Source organism: Ictalurus punctatus, chromosome 8 (assembly GCF_001660625.3).
Source record: "Ictalurus punctatus breed USDA103 chromosome 8, Coco_2.0, whole genome shotgun sequence".
Classification (NCBI taxonomy): Eukaryota; Metazoa; Chordata; class Actinopteri; order Siluriformes; family Ictaluridae; genus Ictalurus; species Ictalurus punctatus.
Window position 1 is genome coordinate 2370106 of NC_030423.2, and position 27505 is coordinate 2397610.

A 27505-nucleotide genomic window follows, 5' to 3' on the forward strand; every position below is an offset into this window, starting at 1 on the left:
TATTAGGGCCCGAGTAACGATGGTGCGAGGCCCTACTGGATCTGCTCCGTTTACCATTAGGGCCTGAGTACCGATGGTGCGAGGCCCTACTGGATCTGCTCCGTTTACCATTAGGGCCTGAGTACTGATGGTGCGAGGCCCTACTGGATCTGCTCCGTTTATCATTAGGCCCTGAGTAACGATGGTGCGAGGCCCTACTGGATTTGCTCCGTTTACCATTAGGGCCTGAATAATGATGGTGCGAGGCCCTACTGGATCTGCTCCGTTTATCATTAAGGCCCGAGTACCGATGGTGCGAGGCCCTACTGGATTTGCTCCGTTTACCATTAGGGCCTGAGTACCGATGGTGCGAGGCCCTACTGGATCTGCTCCGTTTATCATTAGGGCCAGAGTACTGATGGTGCGAGGCTCTACTGGATCTGCTCCGTTTATCATTAGGGCCTGAATAATGATGGTGCGAGGCCCTACTGGATCTGCTCCGTTTATTATTAGGGCCGAGTACCGATGGTGCGAGGCTCTACTGGATCTGCTCCGTTTATTATTAGGGCCTGAGTACCGATGGTGCGAGGCCCTACTGGATCTGCTCCGTTTATTATTAGGGCCGAGTACCGATGGTGCGAGGCTCTACTGGATCTGCTCCGTTTATTATTAGGGCCGAGTACCGATGGTGCGAGGCTCTACTGGATCTGCTCCGTTTATCATTAGGGCCTGAGTACCGATGGTGCGAGGCCCTACTGGATCTGCTCCGTTTATCATTAGGGCCAGAGTACTGATGGTGCGAGGCCCTACTGGATCTGCTCCGTTTATCATTAGGCCCTGAGTAACGATGGTGCGAGGCCCTACTGGATCTGCTCCGTTTACCATTAGGGCCTGAGTAACGATGGTGCGAGGCCCTACTGGATCTGCTCCGTTTACCATTAGGGCCTGAGTAACGATGGTGCGAGGCCCTACTGGATCTGCTCCGTTTACCATTAGGGCCTGAGTACCGATGGTGCGAGGCCCTACTGGATCTGCTCCGTTTATCATTAGGGCCTGAATAATGATGGTGCGAGGCCCTACTGGATCTGCTCCGTTTATTATTAGGGCCGAGTACCGATGGTGCGAGGCTCTACTGGATCTGCTCCGTTTATCATTAGGGCCAGAGTACCGATGGTGCGAGGCCCTACTGGATCTGCTCCGTTTATTATTAGGGCCGAGTAACGATGGTGCGAGGCTCTACTGGATCTGCTCCATTTATTATTATTATTATTATTATTTTCTCAAATGAATCACATTTTAGAGGGCCTAAACATACCCAAAAACTCACAAAACTTTGCAGACGTGTCAGAACTGGTGGAAATGTACATCTGAAAGGGGTACATGTATGAAATTCGGTAGACATGTACAACATGCCAATACGTACTAAAAAGTCTCTTGAACTCGTGCCCAAAGTGCTCACACTTTGTCTCCTTCTTTATGGAGAACTCATATACATCTACAGCAAAAGATAATGATTGTCTCCCAATGTACGGCTGCAGGCATGTTTACTCCACCCAAGTGGAACCTGCCAAACAAGGACACCTCACCCATGCACTCCCACTCTCAGCAGTACCATACACAATGATACCGAGCCCTTTGACACAAAAGGACAACACTTAAAATGAAGCAGCCAGCACCCAACAAGTAGCACGCTGACTCAGCAAATTGGAGTGTCCAACTGCTAGATCTATGTGGTGCAGATACGCTAGACGCGTGACAGGGGATACAGAGTACCTCACAGCAGGCATCGTGAACGGTCCGGGGTCAGAACGGCCAACCCACCAGGAACTCAGCTAGGAAAGACACTGCAGTGCCCCCAAACCAGGGACAACACAAAATAAATAAAGGGAAATTAGCATAGTTGCAAAAAACTGCCCATGTAATGGAACTTTCCCGCCATTCTCCTCTGACCTCATCAAGTCATTTCTGCCTAAAGATTCTGGACGTTTTAAACTTTTTTCTTGTCTCGTTTTCATTGATTCTACTGCTGTCGTATGATTGGTTGACTGGGTAACTCCATGAAATTCTACACAATGCAATCCAAAAGTCTGAGCTTCCATTGAAAATATATTAGAAAATAATGATCGTTTTATTGTTTGAAAAACACACAATTTACACAAAGGCACAAAACAATACTTATTCTAATACTACCACAGTATTAAGAGCAATGTAATACTACAGTATGGGGCATTATATACAGCCCCCTCCAAAAATATTGGAACACCAAGGCCCGTTAATTGGTTTTTGCTGTACACTGACGATATCTGGGTTTGAGATCAAAGGATGACTTATGAGACGACAGAACAGAATTTCAGCTTTCACTTCTTGACATTTACATCTAGACGTGTTAAACAACTTAGAACAATGCACCTTTTGTTTGACACCCTGCCATTTTTTAAGCGATCGGAATTATTTGAACACCTGATTGACGGGTGTCTCTTGTTGCCCAGGTATACGCTGTTAAATTGTTTGTTTATACAATAAATAGATCTGAATGTCTACTTTTGGTCAACGCCTCCTTAAAAAGGATAAATGCTGGCTCAAATTTAGCCTCACATCTACCTCTGAGCCCAGTTGGAGATAGAAAAAAGACACCAGCCGTGAGTGAGAAGAAGCAAGGGTCCAGATTTATTGGTTCCGTTCCACCACACGAGATCCGCACCGATGAGAATTCTCAGAAGTGATCTGATACCCTGAGCTTAAGCTCCAGTATTTATACTGTATTTACACAGTAAATAACCCATAGGTTTCAAGAAGACTATGATATCAATACCAATAGGGTTAAAAAAGAGCTCATCTACCTTACTATTATGTTCAAAAAAAAAAAAAGGCTATTCCACTTACCAATAGCTCAAAAAACAGGGCTTTTCAACTTACACATAGAATCAAAACCAAAGGTTTTGAATAACCCATAGAATCAAAAGTGGAGAGACAAAACAATCTAGAGTGACCTTGGTCTTACTATTATCTCCCGGGGGGGAGGCACTTTGACTCAGCTGCCCTTATAAATGGCTCCTCATGGTTTTCTCTTCAAATTAAGGCCTTCCTTGCGAGACAAGAATCTTCACCATCTGAATTATGAGTAAGTTACATTTTCCTGTATTTCTAGTTTATAATTTATTTTCATATTTGCTCTATATCTCTATTATATATATAGTCATACTGCTTGAAAAAACGGTTTACTGTACTTCCTACTTCATAATATCATTACAGTTCTACTGTCCTACATATCCTATTTTATAAAGAGTATATATATTATTATTGTAAGATATTACCCTTATAATATCTTAATATTCCTTTTTATTATTCTTATAATGTTATAGTAGTATGTGTGAGAGAGAGAGAGAGAGAGAGAGAGAGAGAGAGAGAGAGAGAGAGTGTGTGTGTGTGTTAGCACTCCTCAGCTCGTATACTTCTTTTTGACTTTTTGACTAATAAACCATAGTGTATTACTCTTAAAGATCTAAGATCTCTAAAGTGTGAATCCAATTCAATATTCAATATCAGTCAATATCCGCCTCACACCGCTTCTGTGTGTCTTGGTGCCCGTCTTTTCTTCTTCTCCCCTTCACTGGATACTAGGTCTCCCTCATGTTTATTTTATGACATTTTTTTATCCACAACATAAACCAACATGAAGATCAGACAGCTATCTATAGTATAAATTCTATTTATTGGGCATAGCAATGTCCTAAAAAAATAAACAAACCAATGGTGTATAAATAACTAGACAGAGCAGGTTGACCAAGAACGAAATGAGACTAAACCTAAAAAAAAAAAGAAGGTCTCTCGAGACATAATTTTTGACATGTCTGCCAAGTTTGTTGTGAAAATGTCAAAGCATTGCTGAGATCTAGCCAAACATCCTCTTTTGCATAATGGCGGAAACTGAAAAACAGTGGATAGAAAAGTTTTGTATTGACACGACTTGGTATCATGTCATCATGTACAGAATTTTATTCCATGTCATGGGCTCTACTAGGGGGCGCACGGTGGCTTAGTGGTTAGCACGTTCGCCTCACACCTCCAGGGTCGGGGGGTTCGATTCCCACCGTGGCCCTGTGTGGGCGGAGTTTGCATGTTCTCCCCGTGCTGCGAGGGTTTCCTCCGGGTACTCCGGTTTCCTCCCCCAGTCCAAAGACATGCACGGTAGGCTGATCGGCGTGTCCAAAGTGTCCGTAGTGTATGAATGGGTGTGTGAGTGTGTATGTGATTGTACCCTGCGATGGACTGGCACCCTGTCCAGGGTGTACCCCGCCTTGTGCCCCATGCTCCCTGGGATAGGCTCCAGGTTTCCCCGTGACCCTGAAAAGGAGTAAGCGGTATAGAAGATGGATGGACGGATGGATGGATGGGTTCTACTAAAAATCTACATGAACCAAGGATTCAATGTTTCGATCGTAAAGGCAGAGATGCAGAGTTCGAAAATTGCAGAGTTCGAAAATTGGTGAAATTTCTCAACTTTGTACCATACAGTTTTAGGGGCTGCCATAGATTTCCAAACAAAAACAACAGGGTTCCAGCACCTTCGATGCCTGACTCCTAAATATCAGGAAATGAAAGCTGAACTTCTGATCTATCATCTTCTTTACATCTTTTGGTCTCAAATGAAAACGTCTTCGGCATATAGCAAAAACAACGACAAGAACAATTTCAAAAAATAAATAAATAAAAGAATTGGCCTTGCTGTTCCCAAAGTTTTGGCGGAGACTGTACCTGGTGGGCTTTGCACCACCTCCCACTTTGGACAAGCCAGACATCACTGAGTAACGACCTGCAAGCAGGTGGTCTATTCTTAAAGACACAACATACGGACTTCGATATTGACCCGGGGTTCAGTTATTTATATTTGTACATCACTCAATAATTAATAACAACAAAATGAATGATTTCTACCTGAGCAACTTTTCATTTTTAGTGGTTCACGGGGATAATAAATACTGTTCAAACGACAATGTTTCTAGCAACAAAAGCTGCCATTTATGAAGTCAAAATATGCCACACGTCTCTAACGTCAGTACTGTCTATTATTATTTACATTACCAGAACGACACTTTGATGAATCACATCCTTACCGAGTTCCTAAAGCAGATTTGAGTAGAGCGTGAATGAATGAATGAATGATCCGCTTTGCACGTGCTCTGTTCAGCTGCGTGTGCTGTAAAGGTCAGCGTCTTCTGGGTAAGACTGTCCAAAGTCCATTACGTCGAGATCTGCTTCACACTCCTGCGTCTCTGGGACAGCTGACATGAGAGGATTGTGACATTAGTCAAGTTTCCCTTACATTCACGTATACGATTGAAGAATTTAAAAAAGTAACATTAGAAATATTTGCCTGGAGTTCATTTCCATTAAATGGACACTTTGAAACTCTTTATGTAATGATACCAATTCCTGACGCCAATGCCTGGTGTGAAATTTCAAGAACCTGCCCATTTGATTCACTCCATTTTCCCATTGAATGTCACATCAACGTAGAAACATTCTTGTTTCCTCCTCCTTGACGTGCTGCCCAAATCTTCCAGTTTCTAAATAACTTTGTTTTGTTTTTGTTTTTTAATGGAAAGCATTGAGTCTAGCTTACAGTCCTGTCTGGAACTATTGGAACGGCACGGCCGATTGATTTGTTCTTGCTGCAGACGGAAGACATCCGGGTTTAATATCGAAAGATGACTACGAGGAGAGCGTGTAGAACCTCAGCTTTTATTTCCTGGTATTTACACAGCTCCTTCTGAAAGTATTGGGACAGCGACGCCAATTCTATTGTTTTCACTACACACTGAAGACGTTTGGGTTTGAGATTAAAAGACGAACACGAGACGCCCGATCAGAATTTCAGCGTTCGTCGGCTTTCATAGTTACATCAAGATGTGTTAAACAAGTTAGAATATGGCACCTTTTGTTCGAACCTACCCATTTTTTTTTCAAGTGATCAAAAATATCGGAACGTGCGACTGATCGGTATTCCTCGCTGCCCAGGTTTGCCGTGTTAAATTGACGGTTTAAGCAATTAATAGCGCTGAATGTTTAGTCTCGGTTTGAGCCCGTATGCTTCACCTGTAAAGACTGCATTTCTTGTTAAAAAGGATAAACTAACATGAACTAACGTGTGGCTTCCATTATGTACAGTAGCAAATACGTGTTACTCTAGATACATCATAACATCAAATACTTTCTACTGTAGTTAATGGAAACAGGGCGAAATGTAGGTTTAGGCTTTATGCTGTCAATAGAATGTCACCTGTGGGAGTTTGGAGCACTCCTGAGAGCTGTAAACATGGCATCTCCGGTTGGCTCTCAGCAGTTAGAGATGATGCCGAGGAGAGTTTTTCTTCGACAGGCACAGCTGGAAGTGTGTCCTGTTTCCGCAGAGATGCAACGGTAGAGGTTGTCCACTGTGAGGCTGCATGCATCTTCTTTCCACTTACCTAAATGAATGGATTGAGTGAAATTCAACAGATTGCAGACATACCAATAACAAGAATAATAATGGCTGAACAGCACCTTATGGACTAGCATTTCACCTTGAGCATGGCTATAGTCTGTACAGGGTAACACAGGGCAAATCCAGCAGAGGCCAAACTCAACGGTAGTCCCAGTCTCTTTAGGTACGACCCTGAACTCGGAAAAAGAAAACAAGGTTCAAACTTTAATCACTCTGGACACATTTTCAGTGCGAACAAACATGATATGTGAACGCCAACAAATCATGATGGTATTTTATGCCGCTATATTTATTCACCTTTTCTTGCAAGAATCATACCAGCGAGGCCAGACACTGCAATTACAGAAATCCTAGGCACGACTCCAGGCGGAGGGTCCTTAAGGAAGTGGTACACGTCTGTGAAAAGGGCATTGTGGTGAGGGGAAAAAAAACCTGAACATTATGGCTTGACGCAGGGGTTCCCAACCTTTTCACCAAGGGTGTCTAGGGCGGGAAAAAAAGGCGGCAAGTGACAGTGCCAAGAAACAAAAGCGCGAATAAGAGAAGCCCATCGCCTCTAAGTTATATTAGGTTATAAGCGATATAAGTTAATGGATAATGATAATATACTAGTTATGAATGTAGTTGATCATGATGACATGATCAGCAGTAGAGAGATATGACGCTACGATACATTTCGCAATACAGCCGGTGTAAAGTGTAAAAGGAGCACAGAAGGTGAGAACGTACGGTGGTTGGGAACCTCTGGTTCAGGATAATCAGCAAATAAACATCCAGCCTGTGTGTTTCTCTCTTACCTGCGCCACCGTAGTAGAGGTTCACGGCTGTTACTTTAACCGACACACAAGCACTCTGAATAAACACAAAACCACATACATGTGACAAGATGACGATTTAACATTTTCAGTAAAATTTTCCCCTAGAGTATTCATTACGCATCTAATTCAGCTGCAATGTTTGAACACCCGAGGTCCAGGTCAACCTATAGAATTAAAATCTAATGAGCATACACTGGAGGCATTGGCTCTGGAACACAATGACCGACAGTCATTATGTTATATGGTCATACAAGCATGCTATAGGAGCTCAAATGAGCTCTTCGGTAGCATTAAAACAACATCAGCGCCGCGCCTCTGCGATCTACGGCGCTCGAGAAAAGCGCGGTGGTGGAACCGGGGCATTTTAGCCATCTTGTATCTCTATTTACGGCTAAAATGACACGTCAGGCACTGCTACAGAGCTCACTATGTTTCGATCGATCACTTGCAGAGACTTTGTTAGTTCGATCAAGTTTTCGGAGAAAAAATAAATAAATAAATAAATAATTATAGGCTACCTTGATCGATTGATTTATTTTTTAAGATATGGCGAACCTGTAGTATATTTGTATCTTTGATTTTTATTTTTATACACACACACCGAAAAAAAAAAAAAAAGAAAAAAAAAAGAAAGCATTATTTGCATTTATATGCATTATTTACAATTCAGAAATAATTTTTTTTTTTTTTTTAAAAAAACAAAAAAATTCATAATTGTTCTGCATTCAATCGCATCCAATCAAATCATGAAGCCAGCATCATGAATCGAACCGAAACGTACGGTTACACCCCTACATTAACTTGATAATTAACTTATCATAAAGGTAACACGATTCGATTTAAAGCAGGGATTTGTCATGGGACTGACTCTACAGTTAGGTAAAATGTCATATCGATTATGAAATATTGAATATTACATTAGTGGTGCACTCCAGTTTCGGAGATCCACATTACAGCACAATTTCCCTTCTCAAATACACCCGATTTACCTCCATTCATTATGTTCCAGATTCAATCGAGTGCTAAATCAAAACAGTATGAAATGACCACATTGTGCTAGACTCAGGAACTGATGTAATCACCACTGTATGTTATGGTTAAGACGATATAGTATTCATACTTTCATTTTCTGCACATAGGACTGCAGACTCCATCTGAATTTACTAAGACTACTCTGCAGAAGTCCTGGCTGTTCTTCCGAATAGCGGAGCCTCTCCTGTGGCAGGGTTAAGTAAATCGACAGCTGAGGAGTAAAGAGAAAAACAGTTACAACAAAAGGCAATGATAGCGCAGTAATAACAACACGGCTAAATTCCTTCCATGCCAGACTTGAGAATTCTCCCGATCAGCCACTCCGGCTATGATCCTTAAAAATGATACACGCGTCAACGTTCATGCAGTGCATCGATATGGAATATTTTAGAATCCAATCGCGTATAAGATATGAGAGCATTTATGTATAGTAATCAAAGGAACCAGGACAAATTGATGTAACTCTAGTTTGCGGGAAATCCTCGAGCACCCATTTCTCACTCCTAGTTAGTATCTTTCTGAATAGCACTGAGCCTGTCCTCTGTGTCTCTTCGATAGCTTGGAGTTTGTTATTCCTTAGCGTGTATCCACTATTATCGCCAGGCTTTATGAGTGGGCCATTGTTCAAACTGCAGAAGTCAGATAAATACGGAACGTCGTACGCGAAGGCCCGTGTGCCCAAATGTGCAAGTTCTGATAACGCCACCTGTGTTAGAGGAGATGCACCAATGTTCAAGGATATGTGTGTGTGTGTGTGTTAGTATGATATATTTTCAAAAGCAAACAGTACATGCAAGAAATCAAATGAGATCTATTCATGTGTGGTCAATGTAAGAGATAGTACAAGAGTCAGTATATTTCTCAGAAAAAACTCAGATCAAAGTAGGTCACATATGTGAAATCACTGGGCACACGGTTCTAACCCTAACCCTTAACCCTTAACCCCTAACCCTTAACTCCTAACCCTAACCCAGTTCTTAACTGTATCTTTTACTTCCCAGCACTCTTTATCTGCTACTTCTCATCTCAGAGTGTTTTGTTAAGACTTATGATTAGAAGTGTAATGCTAATCACTATGAAGATACTGCCTAAAAATAATAATAATAATAATAATAATAATAATAATCTGACTAAGCTCACGCCACAGTTATAGATAAGGCAAGAAAATAATGAAATAATTGTAGCGGATGTGATTAGAAGAAAACATGGGAAAAACCCTCACTCAATGAGGTCATTGTTGATATATAAGATGATTGATATATATATATATATATATATATACATACATGAGCTATGATTGTGCCAAGTCGGTCGCTTTGCAAACCGACTCAGCTCTTGTGTCTATGGTAATAAAGTCTAAACTCTTTTCAAAACCATCAAAAACCTCGTGTCTCTGACGTTTTTATTTTTCCTGAAGAAGATTCCATGACATTGGTTACACATTAACTGAGTAATACTACGTGATTATACTGTAAGGGGTTAATGTCCATGAAACGGTCTCTGCGGAACATAAATGGGCATTTCCCAATCAGTGGGCGTCTTCAGACCGGATCGGCGTTCTTCAACCGTCCAATCAACTACGCTTACGGTTAGAGTTTGGGTTATTTGAACAAATCATGTAAAGAGGTTGAAAAACGCCTATCCCGGTCTGAAAAGGCCCAATAATTGGAAAACACCTTCTTTTTTTTTTGTTCTGCAGAGACACCACACTCTTTATGTTCTTCTCGCATCGATTACCTGCTGAGGTGAGAGCGGCACTTCCGGCTTATCCTCACTCATGCTGTGAGTGATGCGCAGAGAAGCAAATCCCAGCACCACGGGCACAGCCACTACCTTCACCACCTGAGAAGCACATTTAAAAGAACTGGGACGCTGACTAGCGGCTAATTGCAAAACAAGTGAATGTTCAGAAGAAATCATGGAGCAGAAGATGACATGGGGTGATGTTAGCTCTCTGATGAGCCAATACTGTTCATAGATAGCAAGTGAGCTAACTTGTAGATCTCATATGGGTATGCAATATCCTACACGAAACAATGCATTTTCTTCGTCTAGTCTCGCTTATAACTTAACCCACTGTTCACTGGTTAATATCCTTAAACCATGGCGCTGTTGATCTGGACTTAAAATAATACCTTGGCCATCATGTGTCCCCTTATTGTAGATTTCTTCTTCTTCTTCTTCTTCTTCTTCGTCTTTGGTGTTTTACAGCAGTTGGCCTCCATAATGTTGCATCACTGCCATCTGCTGTCTCACAGTAACTTACTATTTATTAATTCAATTCGTCCTTCATGTCCCGTCCTCCTTAGGAAATGAAACAGACATCTCCGTCCTTGGTCAGTTTTCTACTATACTTTTTACATTTTTCTCTACTATACCTATTTCCCGTAGCTGATTCTTCAACTCTCAATTATCTTTTTTCTCCCTCTCTCCTTTCGCCGAGCCCCACACGAATTTATGGAGATACTAGAGATCCAGATCCTTTCTGCCTCTGGATGGAGCTCAAATCTTCTTTAATTCCAGACTGCTGGGACTACGGCTGCTCCTAACGCCATACAGACTTCATATGAATCCATAATGAACTTTTTCACACTAACTGTTGTTACCCAGATGAGGATGGGTTCCCTTCTGAGTCGGGTTCCTCTCAAGGTTTCTTCCTCTTAAAACATCTTAGGGAGTTTTTCCTCGCCACCGTCGCCACTCAGTGGCTCGCTCAGTTGGGATAAATTCGCACCTTTGATATCTGTATACCGTGTTGATATTTCTGTAACGCTGCTTTGAGACAATGTCTATTTTGAAAAGCGCTATACAAATAAAATTGAATTGAATTGAATTGAATTGAACTCTCGACTTTCTTGTATAAATTTCTTACATCACATCTTATAAGATGTGCTTAATTGTTTCCTGGCATTCCTGGCACACATATTCCTGTCGGGTGTTTTCCGATAACATGAAGAGTTTCATTTAACTTGCAATGTCCAATCCTCAGTCTTTTATTTCCCTTCTTACTTTCCATACCTATTAAATTATATTATATTATATTGGGAGATGCCCCTGATATAAATGATGGGAGCTTGGTGGGGGATGCCCCTTCTGTCCCAACGGACAATCCGCCACTGTATCGAAAGACTGAATCGTTACTGAATGGAGAAGGTGAAGTCCTTCATCACAGGAGGAAGATGACGGAAGTAATTGGAATGAGTCACTTTCAAAAGCTGGAACAGTCTTTGAAAAGACTTGTAATTTTATTTTAGGGTCATTCCACCGAATGGGTGCCATTTCCTTGTTCTAACTCTTACAAATTAAACGTCATTTTTATCTCTTTTTAAAAAAAATTATTTTCATCTTTTTCAAAACTGAATCTAATAACACACATATTTAACTATTCAAAATGTGTATCGGTCCATCTCTGGTTATTTTCTTTCTTTCTTTCTTTTTTTTTTACAAGGTTTCTCAGAGGAAGATGGACGCATTTTTCGCAGTCCTGTTACCAAAACTCATCCCTTACGAAAATAAATAAATAAAAAACCTACAGGAAACCTGTAGGATTCTCATTTTTCTGCAGGTATCCTGCAAACAGCACACACACACACGTGTGTGTGTGTGTGTGTGTGTGTGTGTGTATATATATATATATATATATATATATATATATATATATATATATATATATATATATATATGTATGTGTATGTGTGTGTGTGTGTGTGTGTGCATGTATATACACATATTATTCCTCACACTGGGTGGGAAGTGAGTTTTGTGCTTGTTTTTAGCAGTGACCTCCCTCCCGGTTCCTCCCCTACAAAGTCACGGTGGGCGGGACAACACCTCTCAGTTTTCACGCGCTGCAAATGTCACAGCCCTGATCTCGGCCTCTGATTCGCTCCTGTCCGCTGCTACGTCACGATCATGATTAGAATTGATGATCGGACGTTTTGATTTCATTGTCTGGCGCAGGGGCTGGTGATTTTTTTTTTAAATACATACATATATATATATATATAAATATATATATACACACATGTGCTGAATTGAAGCAGCTGCTGATTTGTCAACAACGAAAGGTATCTATTAAATGAATGTGCTTGGGGGATTTTTGTGGGTTTCGGTGACACACACGGACCGCCCGGAATAGCTTGGGTCACGTTAAAATCATTGCATATAAAATAAAAGTTTCGCGTGCTTGGTGATGGGTCTCCCGGGCCTAGCGTTCTCCCGAACCGCGCGAGTTATTCGAATCCAGTCGCTTTGTCGTGATGTACTTCGTGTTGTTTTTTCCTGGGTGCTTAATGTTGTGCGGAAAGTTGCGTTGGGTTTTTTCCTCCATTCAGGACTGTGATGGTGGATGGATGGATGGATGGATGGATGGATGGATAGATAGATAGATGGATGGATGTGCGTTTTCGTCCTCACTTGCACTGGAGATGGAAGTAAACATTATTTCAGTCGCTAGCCATGCGCACTGAGGGCCTTGGGAAAGCACGAATGAAACGAATAACCCTTGCTATGCCTGTGTCCTTTTATTCGGCTTCTCTTTCGAAGCTCCCATACATTTTATATCCACGATAACGACCGGACACGAATTAAACGCTTCCGTTTTCTGGAAGATTCCCGATGTATCCGCGACTGAAGCGAAACCGCTCGTGCGTTTGTTCTGCTTCGGAGTTGTTACAATGTTTTTAGCACTGGAGCTACAAGCTAACCACATCATCAATAGTGTGCCGGCCAACTGAACTTGCTACACCGTGTGTCCTTTGTTTAAAAAACTGACCCGGGTTTGAATATGAGACCTGCTGGGTTTGAAGAAACTTCTGTCAGAGGGTGAATTATTATTTTTTTTTTATAACTCTGAGGTCATGTTAGTGTTGTGTTGTTGGTGTAGTGTATTAGTATTAATTTTTTTTTTTACCGAGAGGGAGAGGAACGCTGCTGGGTCAATGAGAGGCTCAGGGCTGGAGGAATTGTGCTGATTTATGGCTCTCAGTGGTTTACCTCAGTAAATTGATTAGGAAAAACTATTTTTTTTTTTTTTGCTCATTTTTCAGCAGGGACGTATTTTTGGTCACTGTATTCATTTAATAATGCGGCGATAGACTGTCATTTTTTCTCCTTTTTTTTTTGGAAAAAGTACATTACACATAAATAAATAAATAAAATCATCATAAGTGAAGGACTGTTTCCACATGTTTTAACTGAAATTTCCAAAAAAAAAAAAAAAAAAAAACCTTCTCAACAACCTCCTGAATTGTCTGTAATAATAAGCCTACTTTAAAGTGCACCTATTATGGTCCCTCATATATTACCTTTCCATGTAGTGTGTTATATACGTCGTGTTTGTGAATGTAAAAAGTCTGCAAAGTCTCGCAAATCGAAGCGCAGGGACAAACGGGAGTTATTCGGTACGTTTACGTGGACAGTAGTATTCCGATATATTAACCTGATTATACTCTGATGATACTCTGATTAAGAAACTGCGATTATTGGTGACCTTAATCCGATTAAGGTCATACTCGACGTAAACACAAATCGAATTAAGACGTGTGGAGTATTCATGTTTTAGTCGCATTATGGACGTGCGTTACAGACGTGTACACACCTTAATCGCACTATTAACGTCGTGTGGGAGTTTTCACCGCATTTTGCGACAGGACACGTACACACACGGCAGCGCTGAAGCGAACAAGAGAGCATGGCTGTGTCCCAAACCGCGTACTTACCTACTATATAGTAGGCGAAATACATGTATATCTATATAGTATATAGTAGATAAGTACGCGGTTTGGGACGCAGCCCACGGCTTCAAGCGGTCGCCTATTAGCACGTATAGCATGACAAATAATTAACCGCACTTGAAGCGTTTGTAAAATTAAAAATGAAACACCCAAAACTGTATACGGTTCCATAGCGAAGACTATACGTGAAATTCCGGAGGGAACGTCGGACGGCGTGGCGCGGTGACATAACGACGTGTGACGTTAATCGATCTATGTTCTATAACGTGCAAAACGGGAACATGAAAGGAATCTTCTAAAAGCGACTCATGTAAACACCTTAATCAGAATATTGTCTTATTCAGAATAAGCTCAATAATAAGATTACTGCTGTCCATGTAAACCTAGTCATTGACTCCCAAAAGAAGGAACCGATTCTGAACAGCTGGAACTATGAAGACCAGAGGCGGGGCTTTTTTTTTCTTCCAAACCTACGTAGGTTAGTACAGGAAGTAAAGTCTGGAATCACTAACGATTCGTTTCAGCTGTTCAGAATCGGTTCCTTCGTTTGGGAGTCGATGACTCCGTTTGTCGTGCGCTTTGATTTTTGAAACTTTGCAGACTTTTTACATTCACAAACAGCTACGTATATAACACACTACATGAAAGGGAATATTTGAAAAACCATAACAGGTGCACTTTAAACATTAAAGGCACAGAAATCTTTCAGTGTTGGCCCAGTGATGTCACATGACCTTCAGGAAAGTGTATTAACCATTTATATACCAAATTCAACAACAGCTCATAGACTTCCAATATAAGCGAGTTTCAAGGATCCCTCCCCTCCACACACACACACACACACACACTTTTGTAAGTAAAGGGAAATGTGCTGGAATTCTTGTCTATGGTAACCATACTGTTTGCTAGATTGTTGTGGTAGATTGTTTGTTTGTTTGTTTGTTTGTTTGTTTTTCACCAGTGCACACTTCCTCATATCTCCTCTCTTGTCTTACAGACGTAGTTGAATCTAGTGCCTCGAGAGCCAATACACCTACAGTCCAGTCATGGCACAGAGTGAAGAGCCCCATCAGATTGCCCCCTAATATGTTAGATCGTGCCACATTGTAATGAGATGTTCAAAAAATTATCAGCGAAGTAAAAGGGAGCTCCTTAGTGATCCTGCACATGCTGAATGGCTTACCGGAGCGCAGTGGCCGGGATCTCGTTCTCACCTCGCCTGAAGCATGGAAGCATGGCAGGAGAAGCGGGGTGTGCATACTGTGAGTACTGTGCATACGTGAATAACCTCTCAGAACGGGGCGTCTGAGTGTGAAACAATCAGGATGATTCGGCGTATGACTGACCATCTGCGTTTTTTTTTTTGTTTTTTTTAAAGCTGTTGTATGCAAGACATTGATAATTGACTCTCTGGCCATCTGTGTTAGAAAAACATATTAAAAGCTAATTGCAGAAGACTATTTCGTAACTTGTCTGTCACCATGTTTTGTTTTTTTTTAAAGACATTGCATTGTGTAGCTTCAACAATAAGATGGACCGGTGTCTATTTTTATGAGAGAATGTATGCTCGTGTAAAATTTAAAAAAAATTTTTCCCCCATATTCCCTGTTTATTCTTTAGATGAATCTGCGGTCTGTGTTCACTGCCGAACAGCAACGTATACTTGAGCGTTACTATGAAAATGGGATGATCAATCAAAGCAAAAGCTGCTTCCAGCTCATTCTTCAGTGTGCTCAGGAGACCAAGCTTGACTTCAGCGTGGTCCGGGTAAGTCTCTGGTTATTCGGTGGACTTTACGGCTCAATTGGTCATGAGGAAATGTTTTGTTGAGATCAGGGAATTGGAGAGAAAAAATTCAGAGCCTGTTGTTCTTGTTTACACCGACTGGTGCGAAAAAACAAAACAAAAAAACCATCAAGTGAACCTCTCATCAACAAAGCGTTTCCACCTGCAGAACTGCAACTCACTGAGTGTTTTTTTTTTTTTTGGGGGGGGGGGGGTTGTTTGTTTGTTTTTCGCACCAGTCTGTGTAAACGAGAACAATAGGCTCGTAATTATGCATGTGAAAATCCCAGACGCCTGCTTCACGAAACGAGCAGAGCTGCAAAACTCAAGTTTTGAGTTGACAAAACCAAACAAATATAATTAAGGTTAATTAGGGTTCACAGGTTTCGTGACGCTGGTTATCAACTTTCTCGGATAGCCCAGGTTTTAACCCTGAATCAAGGTTTACCCGGTGTGCACATAAAAGCCAGATGTTTGCAGCAAACAGCCAATAGCGTACATGCGGAAAGATGAGGAATTTAAACCTACACTGACCGCAAAACTAACGGGGGGGTTCCCTCTTTTCCCCCTTTACCCGTCTTATCAGTCAGCTCGCCTCACTCTCGTTACGTAATAAATGAAATCTGATCCGTGCTGCGACTCTGACTCATTTGGCTCACGCTGAATCGAGCAGACGCATTCAGTTTGTAATGGGGGGGGGGGTGTGCCGCATGATAGGGGAGGCTTGGGGGGTGAGGTGGGGAGGGGGCTTTAGTTACAAAAGGTTGAGGACCTCTGTCTTAGGACATAATGTAATTTTGTTCTTTTCAGCTCTCTGTGAACTTGAAGAACATGCTTGAGAAACTACAGGTGATTTACATCGAGCAGTATATGCACTTGCGTACGAATAAGCGTCCTCAAATCATTTGTACATCTGTTTAGTTTCGTTCTGTGTCAAAATGATGTGAAAGAAGGTCAGTTGTTATGTTGCTTTACCAGCGTATCGTACGATAAGTCGCATACTCAGTATTGCTCAGTACTCGATAGAGTTTATTAAAGGCTAGATCCGTCAGTGTTTTTGGAACGTTTTCAGATTAGACTCTATAGCACGTCGAGCAGTTAGTAAGAGGAAAAATCAAAGTGGATCTTGCATTAATAGTTTCCTGTTTGTGACTTTGCAGACGTGGGTAGGCAACAAGAGACGAAAGCTGGCTTCCAAAGCCGATAAGAATGGCGTGGTGGGCTTGTCTAACCATGCCGTTGTCAGTGCTGGAGGAACTCTTGGCCCGGTATTAATGACAGATATGGCTGCTGTACGTAGTGTTCAGCGTGGGCCGTCTACAGTTCACCTCCTTTCTCGCCAAGCTTCTGGCCCTTCATTTTCCTCATCCTCGTCGTCCTCCTCCTCCTCCTCCTCCTCTCCGTGCACTAATGGATCCAAAAACAACAATGATGTAATAGTGACTGGTGCCTACTCTCTCCCACACATTGTCAACCGCTTAGAGTCTTCATCACAGAGCAGGGCAGCTGCAAAGGTAGTACCGTTAAATCCGAACACTGAAACAAATCTGCATTCTAGGCTTGCCTTGCACCCGGATGTGGTGTCCCTCCAACGCAAATCTCCTCACATCCCCAACTCCAACACCTTCATGTTTAGTCACATGAGAAGGATGCCTCGAGACCTGGCATCAGTTGCCCCCAGCTGGGTGAAGCAATGTGGTGCCCCACAACACCAGCAATGGGCCCCAACTTCACCCCAACAAACGGTGACGAACCTACACCGGACGCCCCCAGCAAGTACTTCAGAAAGCGGGGTCAGGATCCAGCAGGTGTTCACCATCGCCGGGTTAGCGGAGGCCTCACAACGGCCTTCCAGTGAAACAAGTCAAGATCACAGGATAGGAAAAACACGTGTGCCTGATTCCTCGGAAACGTTTTCGATCGCCATGGAAACGGGCGATGCAGACGACGAGTATTCGCGGGAAGAAGAGTTGGCGAACATGGGCGCCCAGATGCAGCTCGGCAGGTCCGCAAGTAGCAACGTTAGTGCACTGGAGCACAGTAGGATCTCAACAGAAGAGCCTTCAACACTTAATAGCCAGGGTATGTACACTGTGACGGCAAGGAACCTGCTCGAGGTGGCGCACACTTCCCCCAATTCTGTGCATTTTGGAGAAAAAGGGTGCCAAACCAACAGTGCTCTGCTGGTTGATTCAGGCTCCAGTGGCAGTTATCCAATAAGACACTTCTCAGAGTCCTCTCCATCAAGAATGCCCAATCTCAAGGTATAGTGAAGCTGGGTTCCTGTTTTATTAGCATGATTTACTGCTTGATAAATAAATATTTGATAAATATCGCTTCATATTTTACGCATCACTGTTGTGTTATATGATGACGACGGAGGTAAAGGAATGTACAGAGAATCTTACTCAATAAACATGCACCACTTTCGGGGAAAAGCAGGTGTTCCCTGAAGAGTTAATGTGAAATAGTGAATCTAATGAGGAATCGATGTGAAATTCTGAATAGTTCTTTTCGGGAACTTTTCATATATATATATATATATATATATATTCTAGATTCACTGCATCCATCTTCTATACCGCTTTCAGGCTCACGGGGAAACCTGGACACTATCCCAGGGAGCATGGGGCACAAGGCGGGGTACACCCTGGACAGGGTGCCATTACATTCATTACACATAAAGTCAAATATTTCAAGACTTTTTTTGTCGTTGGTTTAATGTCAATGATTACGGCTCACGGGAAAAAAAAAATCCAGCGTCTCAAAATATCAGATTAAAGAATTTATAATACGGAATTGCCGAACCCGGACGCAGACACGGGGCTTGAACGTTGAATCGGATGTGGAGATTAGAGAGCTGATGAGGCATTCTGTCTACAGCACTGTGAGTGCACCAGCAGCGCTCCCTCTCCCTGCTTTGTCAAAGTTGCTGCCTCTTGACAAATTGCAGTGCAGAGAGAACGAAAACGCTCGTGTGCGCCATGTTTCCTGCAAACAAGCTGGCACAAAATGAAGGGTGCGGACATCCCTCCCTCCCTCCCACCCACCCACGTTTCTGATAGATGTCATGTGTCAGAATTCAATGTGCATGGAAACCTAGTGTAGCCTCCTGTCGTGCACGTGGGCGGAAAACAGTTTGCAATTAGTCCACGATCTGTTAAATCTGCTCTGTGGTTTTATAGTCGGCGTGTGGTGTGAATCCAATGGAAACCAGGCTGCAACTGAGAGAAAACCTGTGGCTTTTCCTTCAAAATGGACAACATTTTATTGACTTTCCCACGTAGAATTGAGCACATCATTGGAGCCGAGCGTCGTCTGCTTCTCGGCTGCTTTCGGCGTGCGCTGTCGAGTGATTTTCCTTTTTCTTCTTGATCTCACTTACCCGTCTCGAAACCGTTTTTGGCGTCTGAGCGGCCGCTTTAAATCGGTTTAGAGCTCACCTCTCAGAACGTAGGCGGTCTGTCTCTCTGGGTGGACGGATGGAGGTCAGATATGGGTTCAGTTCGCCGTGGTGTCCCTCAGGGTTCAATCTTGGGCCCCTTTTACTTTTTTAGCATTTAGATTTTTCCTCGTAGTCAGCGCTGAAGATCTCTCGATATACACTTAACGACCGTTTTCACGCAGACCACACACGGATTCGCGCTCATTCGAAACCCGGTGAGAACGTGGCAGTCGCTTTCCTTTCACGTGGAATTCCAGAGATAAAAAAGTTCAAAGTTTTCTCTCTGTCTAAACAGAAATAAGGCCGAGCTTTTAAACCATTACTCCCAAAAACATGATCGCCGCTCCCCCGATTCTGGTCTCTTAACTGTCTCACAGACTCGTTTAGGGTGATAGGGCCTTTTCTTATGTTAAAAACTGTGGAACTCACAGTCTATTAGTGTGTTTAAATCTCTTTAAACTTATCTCTTTAGGAGTGCTTTTACTTGATGACTTTTTTCCGTTACTGAACTATTATTATTCCTATTATTGTTTTTAACAATTGTAACTGTATTTTATTATTAACTGTTTATATATATATATATATATATATATATATATATATATATATATATATATATGCCTATATAATCTTATGTAAAGTGCCTTGAGGGGCCTTTTTAAAGGTGCTATATAAAACAGTTTATTATTATTATTATTATTATTATTATTATTAGTAGTAGTAGTAGTAGTATTTGATTTAAGCATGTGTTTTTATGGTTACCCATTAGCTAGCCAGTTAGCTAGCCAGATTTCGCTGTACATTTCTTAGCTAAATACTGTATGTTATTTTGCTAGGATAGATTAGGTGGCATCGTTAGTGTGCACCGACATCTAATATGTCTCTGATATGCAAACCTATGATGTTGAATATCACGGTATAGATATACACAGCGGTGCCTGAAAGCTCGTGAACCCAGAACAGCTTCAGAGCCGAAGCTGTTCTGTACCGAGGAACGGGCTAAAACTCCTCCGAGCCGACGTGCAGGACCGATCAACAGTTACCGCAAACGTCTAATTGCGGTTATTGCTGCACAAGAGGGTCACACCAGATACTGAAAGCAAAGGTTCACATACTTTTGCCACTTAGAGTTGCGTAACACTGGATCATTTTCCTCAATAAATAAATGACTGTGTGTGATATTTTTGCCTGGTTTGTTTAATCGGGTTCTCTTTATCTACTCTTAGGACCCGTGTGAAAACCTGATGATGTTTTAGGACATATTTATGCAGATTATTAATATCGAAAATTCTGAAGGGTTCACAAACTTTCACGCACCACTGTAACTGATTATCTGTGCATGCCTGACGATATCTGATGATGTAGGCATGTTTTAGAAAATGGGATTAATGGCATCTTTTGACAAAAACGTGAACATTTTGAATGTATTTTATTGCACTAAGGCAAGCATTGTGGGACGTGTTACACGGTGGCTAGATGGTTGAATGACTGGAGGTTACTCATAAGATGTTTTGTGTCTTTTCTTAGGTAAGTATCATGTCATCTCCCTGGCTTCTTAGCAACTCCCGTAAAAGAACAGTGAGTGCACCGATTCCTTCCTATGATGCCTTGCGCTCATGTCCAGGATATGAACAAGCAACCTTTTTTCTAACTCTTGTATCTATGCAGCTCCAGGACAGGACCCAGTTTAGTGACGACGATCTGTACACACTAAAGAGGTACTGGGACAACGGCATGACCAGTCTGGGCTCTGTGTGCAGAGAGAAGATTGCAGCAGCCGCCACTAAGCTCAGCGTGGACAGTGAAATTATTAAGGTCTGTAGGTCACCTCTTAATCATTTCTGCATGCTTAAAGTGCACCAAATATTACCCCACATGCGGTGTGTTTTTTTAGAGCTGTTTGTGAAATATGGAAATGCACTCGGGATGAAAGACCAGTCCATCACCGAGCACCGTGCACACACGTTCACGTGCTCATTCACACCGAGGGGTAATTTAGCATAGCCGATCCAGCTACTAGCATGCTTTTGGGAAGTCGAAGGGAACTGGAGAACCCAGAAGAAACCCACAGAGAACAGCGAGAACATGTGAAACTCTACACAGACAGTAACAGTAAGCTCAGTACCAGCATAAAAGCTCAGGTTAAAGAACATAATCCGTGGGGTGGAGCTCCGATATCGGTATTGACAATAAAAAAGAGGGCATTGGTACATCACAAATTGCTTAAATGTATACCTTATATTAAAATACAGTAAATGCAACACTTTATTTGTTCTTGCTAAACTTGTTATGGCAGACATGGATCGGTAATCGTAGGAGGAAGTATCGACTGATGGGCATTGATATTCCACCTCCCAAAGGTGGGCCAGCGACCTTTCCTAAAGTATCCAATGCAGAGCTCCAGTCACCTTTGACCCCTGAGGGAGACAAGCCCAAGTCTGTTGAGCCAGCACTGGACAGCGAGCAGAATGATGCACTGTCGCTTTGTTTATCCGAAGGTAGGAGACAGTTTCTGTTTAAACGTGTTCCAGTAATTATGTCTCTGTCGGTCGAGTCTTTTTACAGTTTTGTGTTTTTAGCGTTTAAAAATCATGTCTTTAAAGATGGAGTGAGTGACTCTTATCTGAGGGAGAACGAGGATGGAAATGATGGACTGAATAGTTCTACCGTTGCTGAAAATGTGGTAGGTTGGAGTATATTTCATATGAAATATGAATATGCATAATATTTAAAGTGTGTGCGTTTGCATATGTGCGGCGCTTATACTCAGACTGCAGTTACAACACTAGTTAAATGTTTGAACACCGCTGGTTTAATGTGTGTTTCCATTACGTCAATAAGACAAATATCATCAGTGAATTTGATTTCCAGGAAAACAAAACCCCATTTAAAGAAGCTTCATTTCTGTTAAGCTGCCACATGTATGTATGTATGTATGAGTTTCTGTTTTTGACCGTTACAAATTAGAAATGTCCAATTTAAAATGGAAAAAAAAAAGCTGAAATACGTTAGACAAAGTATGTAAGCGAATGCATACCTAAACAGTGTCTCTGTCTTACACAAATACTTTTCTGACAGCTTGCGAAGTAGCTTAGTCCGTGACTACAGCACGCTGTATCCCGAGTGGGCCACATTGGCAAAAGTAGCCTATGCAGGCCACGCATTCCCGTCTCTAGCGTGCCCGCAGACAGACGCTTCAGGGGCGTAACCTCGCCTGGGCGTTCAGGGCTGTAGCCCTGAAGATTTTTTTCTTTAGCCCTGAATGATTCTCCATTTGGAGCGGTTTGTTACTATATAACTGAACGTCAGGAAAAGAAGATGGCAGTGTTGTAATTTTGTTTCAGGACTCCTTATTTATACAGTCATGTGAAAAAATAAGTACACCCCATGGAAATTTTTGTGTGTTTTCTTTTTTTTTAACGTATTTGGACAAGCAAACATTTGATCCACTTTGAAACAGTGCCTATTATTATGGTGTCATCATGCCAAGATCTAAAGAGTTCCGTAAGGCCTTCGGGGGGGGTGCCTGTGAGTCTGGCAAGGGATTTAAACAGATCTCCAAATTATTTGGAATACATGAAAAAAAAATTATCTACAAACGACTGCCGATTTCTCCACGACCGACCGGCCGTCCCAGCAAATTCAGCTCAAGAGCAGACCGTCTGATGCTCGAATAAGTCTCCAAAATCCCAAAATTTCATCACAGGATCTGCTTGTAAGTATTGCAGCTGTTGGTGCCAAAGTGCATGCTTTTACAATCAGAAAGAGATTTTTGTAATCTCTTTGCAAGACTACAGATTGCCACTGAGCATATAGGCAAAGACCAGGTCTTTTGGAATAATGTGCTCAGGACAGACGAATCAACAGATAGAGTTGTTTGGTCACAATACCAGCAGACATGTTTGGCGCAGATCAAAGACAGCTTTTCAGGAGAAGCACCTCATACCAACTGTGAAGCACGGTGGTGGAAATGTTACGGTTTGGGGTTGCTTCACTGCCTCAGGGACTGGACAGCTTGCATTCATTGACTCAACTATGAATTCTGTATCATGTCAAATAGTGCTTGAAGATAACGTGAGGTCGTCTGTACAAAAGTTGAAGTTGAAGCAAAAGTGGACCGTTCAACACGATAATGATCCCAAGCACACGAGCAAATCCACCAAGGAACGGCTCAAAAACAAGAAATGAAGGGTTATGGAATGGCCTAGTCAAAGCCCAGATTTGAATCTCAGTGCAATGTTGGGGGGGGGGGGGGGGGGGGGGGGGGGTTGAAACGTACAGTACATGTAAGAAACTCCCAAACATCTTGCAACTGAAAGAATATTGCATGGAAAAGTGGTCAAAAATTCCAGCAAGCCCCGTGGACAATTATGCAAATAACATACAAGAAGTTATTTCTGCTAAAGGAGGCAATACTAGCTTCTGAGCCGAGGGTGTACTTACTTTTTCCACAGAAGAATACCACATCTATTGATATTCCTGTTGAATAAATGATTGAAAAAGCTCATTTCTCTTGTGGTCTTGTTCAAGTATATCAACTTCATTAATAGGTACTGTTTCAAAGATGACCAGATGTTTGCTTGTCCAAAAACCCATCGATTTCCATGGGGTGTACTTATTTATTTATTTATTTATTTATTTTTTAGCATGATTGTACATATATACATACACACACATGCATACACCATATATATAATACTGTATATATAATGGCTGGTATTATTTTGCTGCAGTTACTCTATTTGTAACTTTATTTTACAGTATTGATGTCTTCATTGTTATACTTAAAAAAAAAAAAAAAAAAAAAACTAATAAATGAATCGAAAGCCTTCTTTAAGTATGCTTGTACATGTATTTAGCTGCATGAGTTCACATTGTACTATGATTACATTTCCAAACAGAAGATTGAAATAGTTGATGAAGGTGATGATGACGAAGATGACAGTGATGTGATGGCCACTGATATGGAACACATGCATAATCTTTTAGAGTACAAAGTAAGTAGTTCCTTACGATATAGTAACGATCATACATCGTTTTTTTTTTTTTTTCTTTTCCTTTTCTACTCACAACTAGTACTTGTTAATAAATGCAACGGTGAGCAGATTACATTGTGCAGAAACACAACTACTACCAACCCACCAAATTTCAAAAGTCAGTTTCTTATCTAGTCTTGCCACTGATCGCAGATATGCCCAAGTGTACCCTGGGAAATCGCCGCTAGACGATCTCTACAGAGAACGCTGAACTAAATGAGCACACGAAGAAAAAGGAAAACCAAATGAACATAAACCATAGTCACACTAGAACACCGAGATATCTTAATGTCCGATCGACACACACGATTTCCGTTCGGCACACGTGACACATAGTCGGTCGCGCCTAAAACTATGTGCTCCCACTCAACTATAATCCTCTCCCTCGGTGAAAAAAAAAAATCATGTTTCCACAAGGCTGGCAAGTTTTAGGAGTTTGCTCTTCTCTGCTTTCTGCTCTCAGACACCAACAGCTTCACTAAGCCTTGCATAGACATATTAATGGGACAAATAATTTGGAAGGGTAAATTTCGCTTTTAGTATAATTTATTGACATTTAGCTTGTAATATTTTGCAGCAATTTAGAAAATCATAATTCATCTATATCAAATATTTGAAAGAAAACAGTAGCTGTATTTTGAGCTTGGGGTGTGTGTGTGTATATATATATATATATATATATATATATATATATATATATATATATATATATATATATATATATATATATATATATATATATATATATATATTAATGACAAACTCTCCCAAGAATAAAACTGGAGAGAAAAGGCCGTCTGTAATATCCTGCATTTAATTTCGTACAAATTTGGTGGGGTAATTTTGATTTCTAGTTATAACTACATCTGCTTATAGCACTGTTTTTCACTCTTTAAAACAAAACGATTAAGATTATGTCTGCGTGTAAGTCGGTTTAATTGTTGGAAATGTATCCTGCCATATATGTCTTTTAGCACGAGGAAGTCCAGTACCTTGAGAGTGAGCTCGAGAGACAAAAACAGAAGTACCTTGAGCTGAGGACCTTCACTAAAAGCCTACTCTCAGCGTTGAAGAGCAGCGACACTGAAAAACAGCATGTACGTATAGCAACACAATATTGCTGGAAAAATCTATACTTTAAAAAAAAAAAAAAAAAAGATAAAAATTCAGCTTTTTGCTTATGTCTGTGGTAGGAGCTTTTAGCCAGCCTACCTCACCAAGTGGAAGAAGACTTTGTGTTGAGTCCAGAAAGGAATGCTGAGTCTAGCATGGAGATGAACTCCAGTCAGAAGGATTCCTCTGTATCAGAGGGGGAGGGGGACGCCGAGCCCATGGGACAGTAGTCCATCCTCTCCTGTATACACACACACACACACACACACACACACTCACTACCTGTACACCGTGCCTGTGTAACAAGAACTAACAGACCCACTGCAGCCTTTTTTTTTGCTGCGTATCAGATTGGATAAATCCAGTCCTTCATCAATAAACTTCTTCTCTAAATTGAGTTTCCTCCCTGTCTTTCCTTTTGCAGGAGAATTATAGAGCGCGGTATCTCATGCCCATGTTTTTTTTTCTTTGCGTGATGTTTTATTTAAACTGCTGTCCATTTGATGTGTCGATAATCAGACATTCAGTGTTTAAGTTATAAAATGTAGCAGTGATCTTTTACATAATATATATTGATGGTGTACCTGAGCGTCATCTTTATTTGACTCGCTTGGATGTACTCAATTGCGTCAAATCTTTATAGATGAACAATATTTTGATTATGCAGGCTGCGACATGGTTTCTGTTACGGTATTTTAGAATCGATACTCAACAGTGCTTCCTGAGCCCTTGATCCATGTTTTTTCAGTAAGTATCCATTATTAGTACGTTTACATTTTCAGCATTTGGAAGCTGGTTGTATCCAGAATGACGTAAAGAAGTGCTTTGTAATGTCCATCAAGAAATACAAATACCAGTTGTACCTTAAAATAAAGCTAAAAAACCCTGTTAAAGACGAGTTCGTGTCAAGTGTGAAAACAGTACCCAGTTGGAACGCTCGTCTTTCCTGGTGTCTTGAGGAACGTCGAGACATGCTTGTGGCTGAAAGGGGAACATGGTACAGTGCAGGGTTTTAGACGGATGGTTTTGTAGGCCAGCATCAGAATTTCTAAATCTGATGTTGGAGAACTTGTGGGAGATTAAACAAGGTGGGCAGCTGTATTCTGGATCAGATGCAGGGGTTTAATGACATGCAGGGGAAGACCTGCCCGGAATGAGTTACAATAGTCCACTCTTGAGATGACGACGGACTGAACAAGCAATTGCGTAGGCTCTATGGAGATTCTCCTGGTGTTGTAAAGGAGATACATGACCAGGTTCGGTTAGCAGAGAGAATGCTAGCTAGTTGTCATGAACTGCACTAAAGATGGTGTGATTAAGAGAGATGGTAAGATTTGATGAGGGGTGCCTGTGAAAATGGAGGAATAAAAAGGTTGTTATTCCTAAATGGTTGATGAAATATTTTTTATTAAAGCTGTTTTAAAGTCTACACTTCGAACACATCTTAACTGCAAATCCACGGTGGTGTATAGAAGCAAAATGAGGAAAAATTGAGTCGCTGTCCAAATACTTATGGACCCAACTGTAAATATGAATAATAACTATCCAGCCAGCAGTGTCCTGTGGTCAACAACTGACCGTGTTAATGGGTTTAGAGGAAGGTTAACGTACAAGGTTATGGAAACAGATGAGCTGTATTATATAACTGGCTTTATCCTGAACTCAGGTTACCGTCTGTGTGGCGTTTCACATGTTCTCCGTATGTCTGCGTGGTCAAGAACTCTCACAATTTTCATTTGAAGAGTTTGTGCTGAATTCACAGTTCTTTTTTCCCCCCTCTAATTCCCTGGGGTATGCTGATGTGAACACACAGCAACGTCTTCCAGTTGACTTGAAACAAATTCAAGTGTACTTCCTGTCGACCACTCCTCCTCGAAATGACGTCCAATCAACACCAAACTTGGCGTACATCATATTCAGACCAACTTGGACAAAAGTTATCAAAAGAATGTTAATATTCCAAACGGTTTGCCCATAATGTGCCAACAAATCTGACCTCAAAGCCACCAAACAGGAAGTGTCGCTGTATCTGAGCGATGACCTCGCACACTGACACAACTTGGTAGGCATCTGCAGGA

The 27505-nt window shown here is 41.5% G+C and overlaps 2 protein-coding genes across 9 annotated transcripts in view; one reads left to right on the top strand and one right to left on the bottom strand.

The window, feature by feature from the left end:
- Positions 1-10527, bottom strand: part of LOC108269120 (MICOS complex subunit MIC27) — a 189687-nt gene extending 179160 nt beyond the window's left edge. For 2 of the 5 annotated variants that reach the window (XM_053682157.1, XM_053682158.1), the window contains exons 1-8: positions 10449-10527; positions 10051-10155; positions 8402-8524; positions 7261-7315; positions 6761-6859; positions 6543-6634; positions 6260-6446; positions 5094-5261 (exon numbers count right to left, since the gene is read on the bottom strand). In XM_053682157.1, the coding sequence (XP_053538132.1) occupies positions 5164-5261; positions 6260-6446; positions 6543-6634; positions 6761-6859; positions 7261-7315; positions 8402-8524; positions 10051-10155; positions 10449-10460 (771 nt within the window). In that variant the 5' untranslated portion in view covers positions 10461-10527 and the 3' untranslated portion in view covers positions 5094-5163. Of the gene's footprint in view, positions 1-233; positions 1824-4299; positions 4324-5093; positions 5262-6259; positions 6447-6542; positions 6635-6760; positions 6860-7260; positions 7316-8401; positions 8525-10050; positions 10156-10448 lie in introns of those variants that run through there. The other 3 variants (XM_047157044.2, XM_047157045.2, XM_047157046.2) reach the window with 3 other exon arrangements.
- Positions 3010-25824, top strand: hdx (highly divergent homeobox). 4 transcript variants are annotated; one of them, XM_017474700.3, is made up of 11 exons: positions 3010-3100; positions 15046-15310; positions 15669-15815; positions 16994-18097; positions 20806-20856; positions 20947-21093; positions 21575-21776; positions 21882-21961; positions 24180-24275; positions 25289-25411; positions 25508-25824. In XM_017474700.3, the coding sequence occupies exons 2-11, from the start codon at positions 15275-15277 to the stop codon at positions 25655-25657; spliced, it is 2136 nt and encodes a 711-aa protein (XP_017330189.1). In that variant the 5' UTR covers positions 3010-3100; positions 15046-15274; the 3' UTR covers positions 25658-25824. The 4 variants fall into 4 exon arrangements, with proteins under 4 accessions (XP_017330189.1, XP_017330190.1, XP_017330187.1 ...); XM_017474698.3 differs by lacking the exon at positions 3010-3100 and adding an exon at positions 12200-12380; XM_017474699.3 differs by lacking the exon at positions 3010-3100 and adding an exon at positions 12467-13137.
- Positions 25825-27505: the final 1681 nt, after the last annotated feature.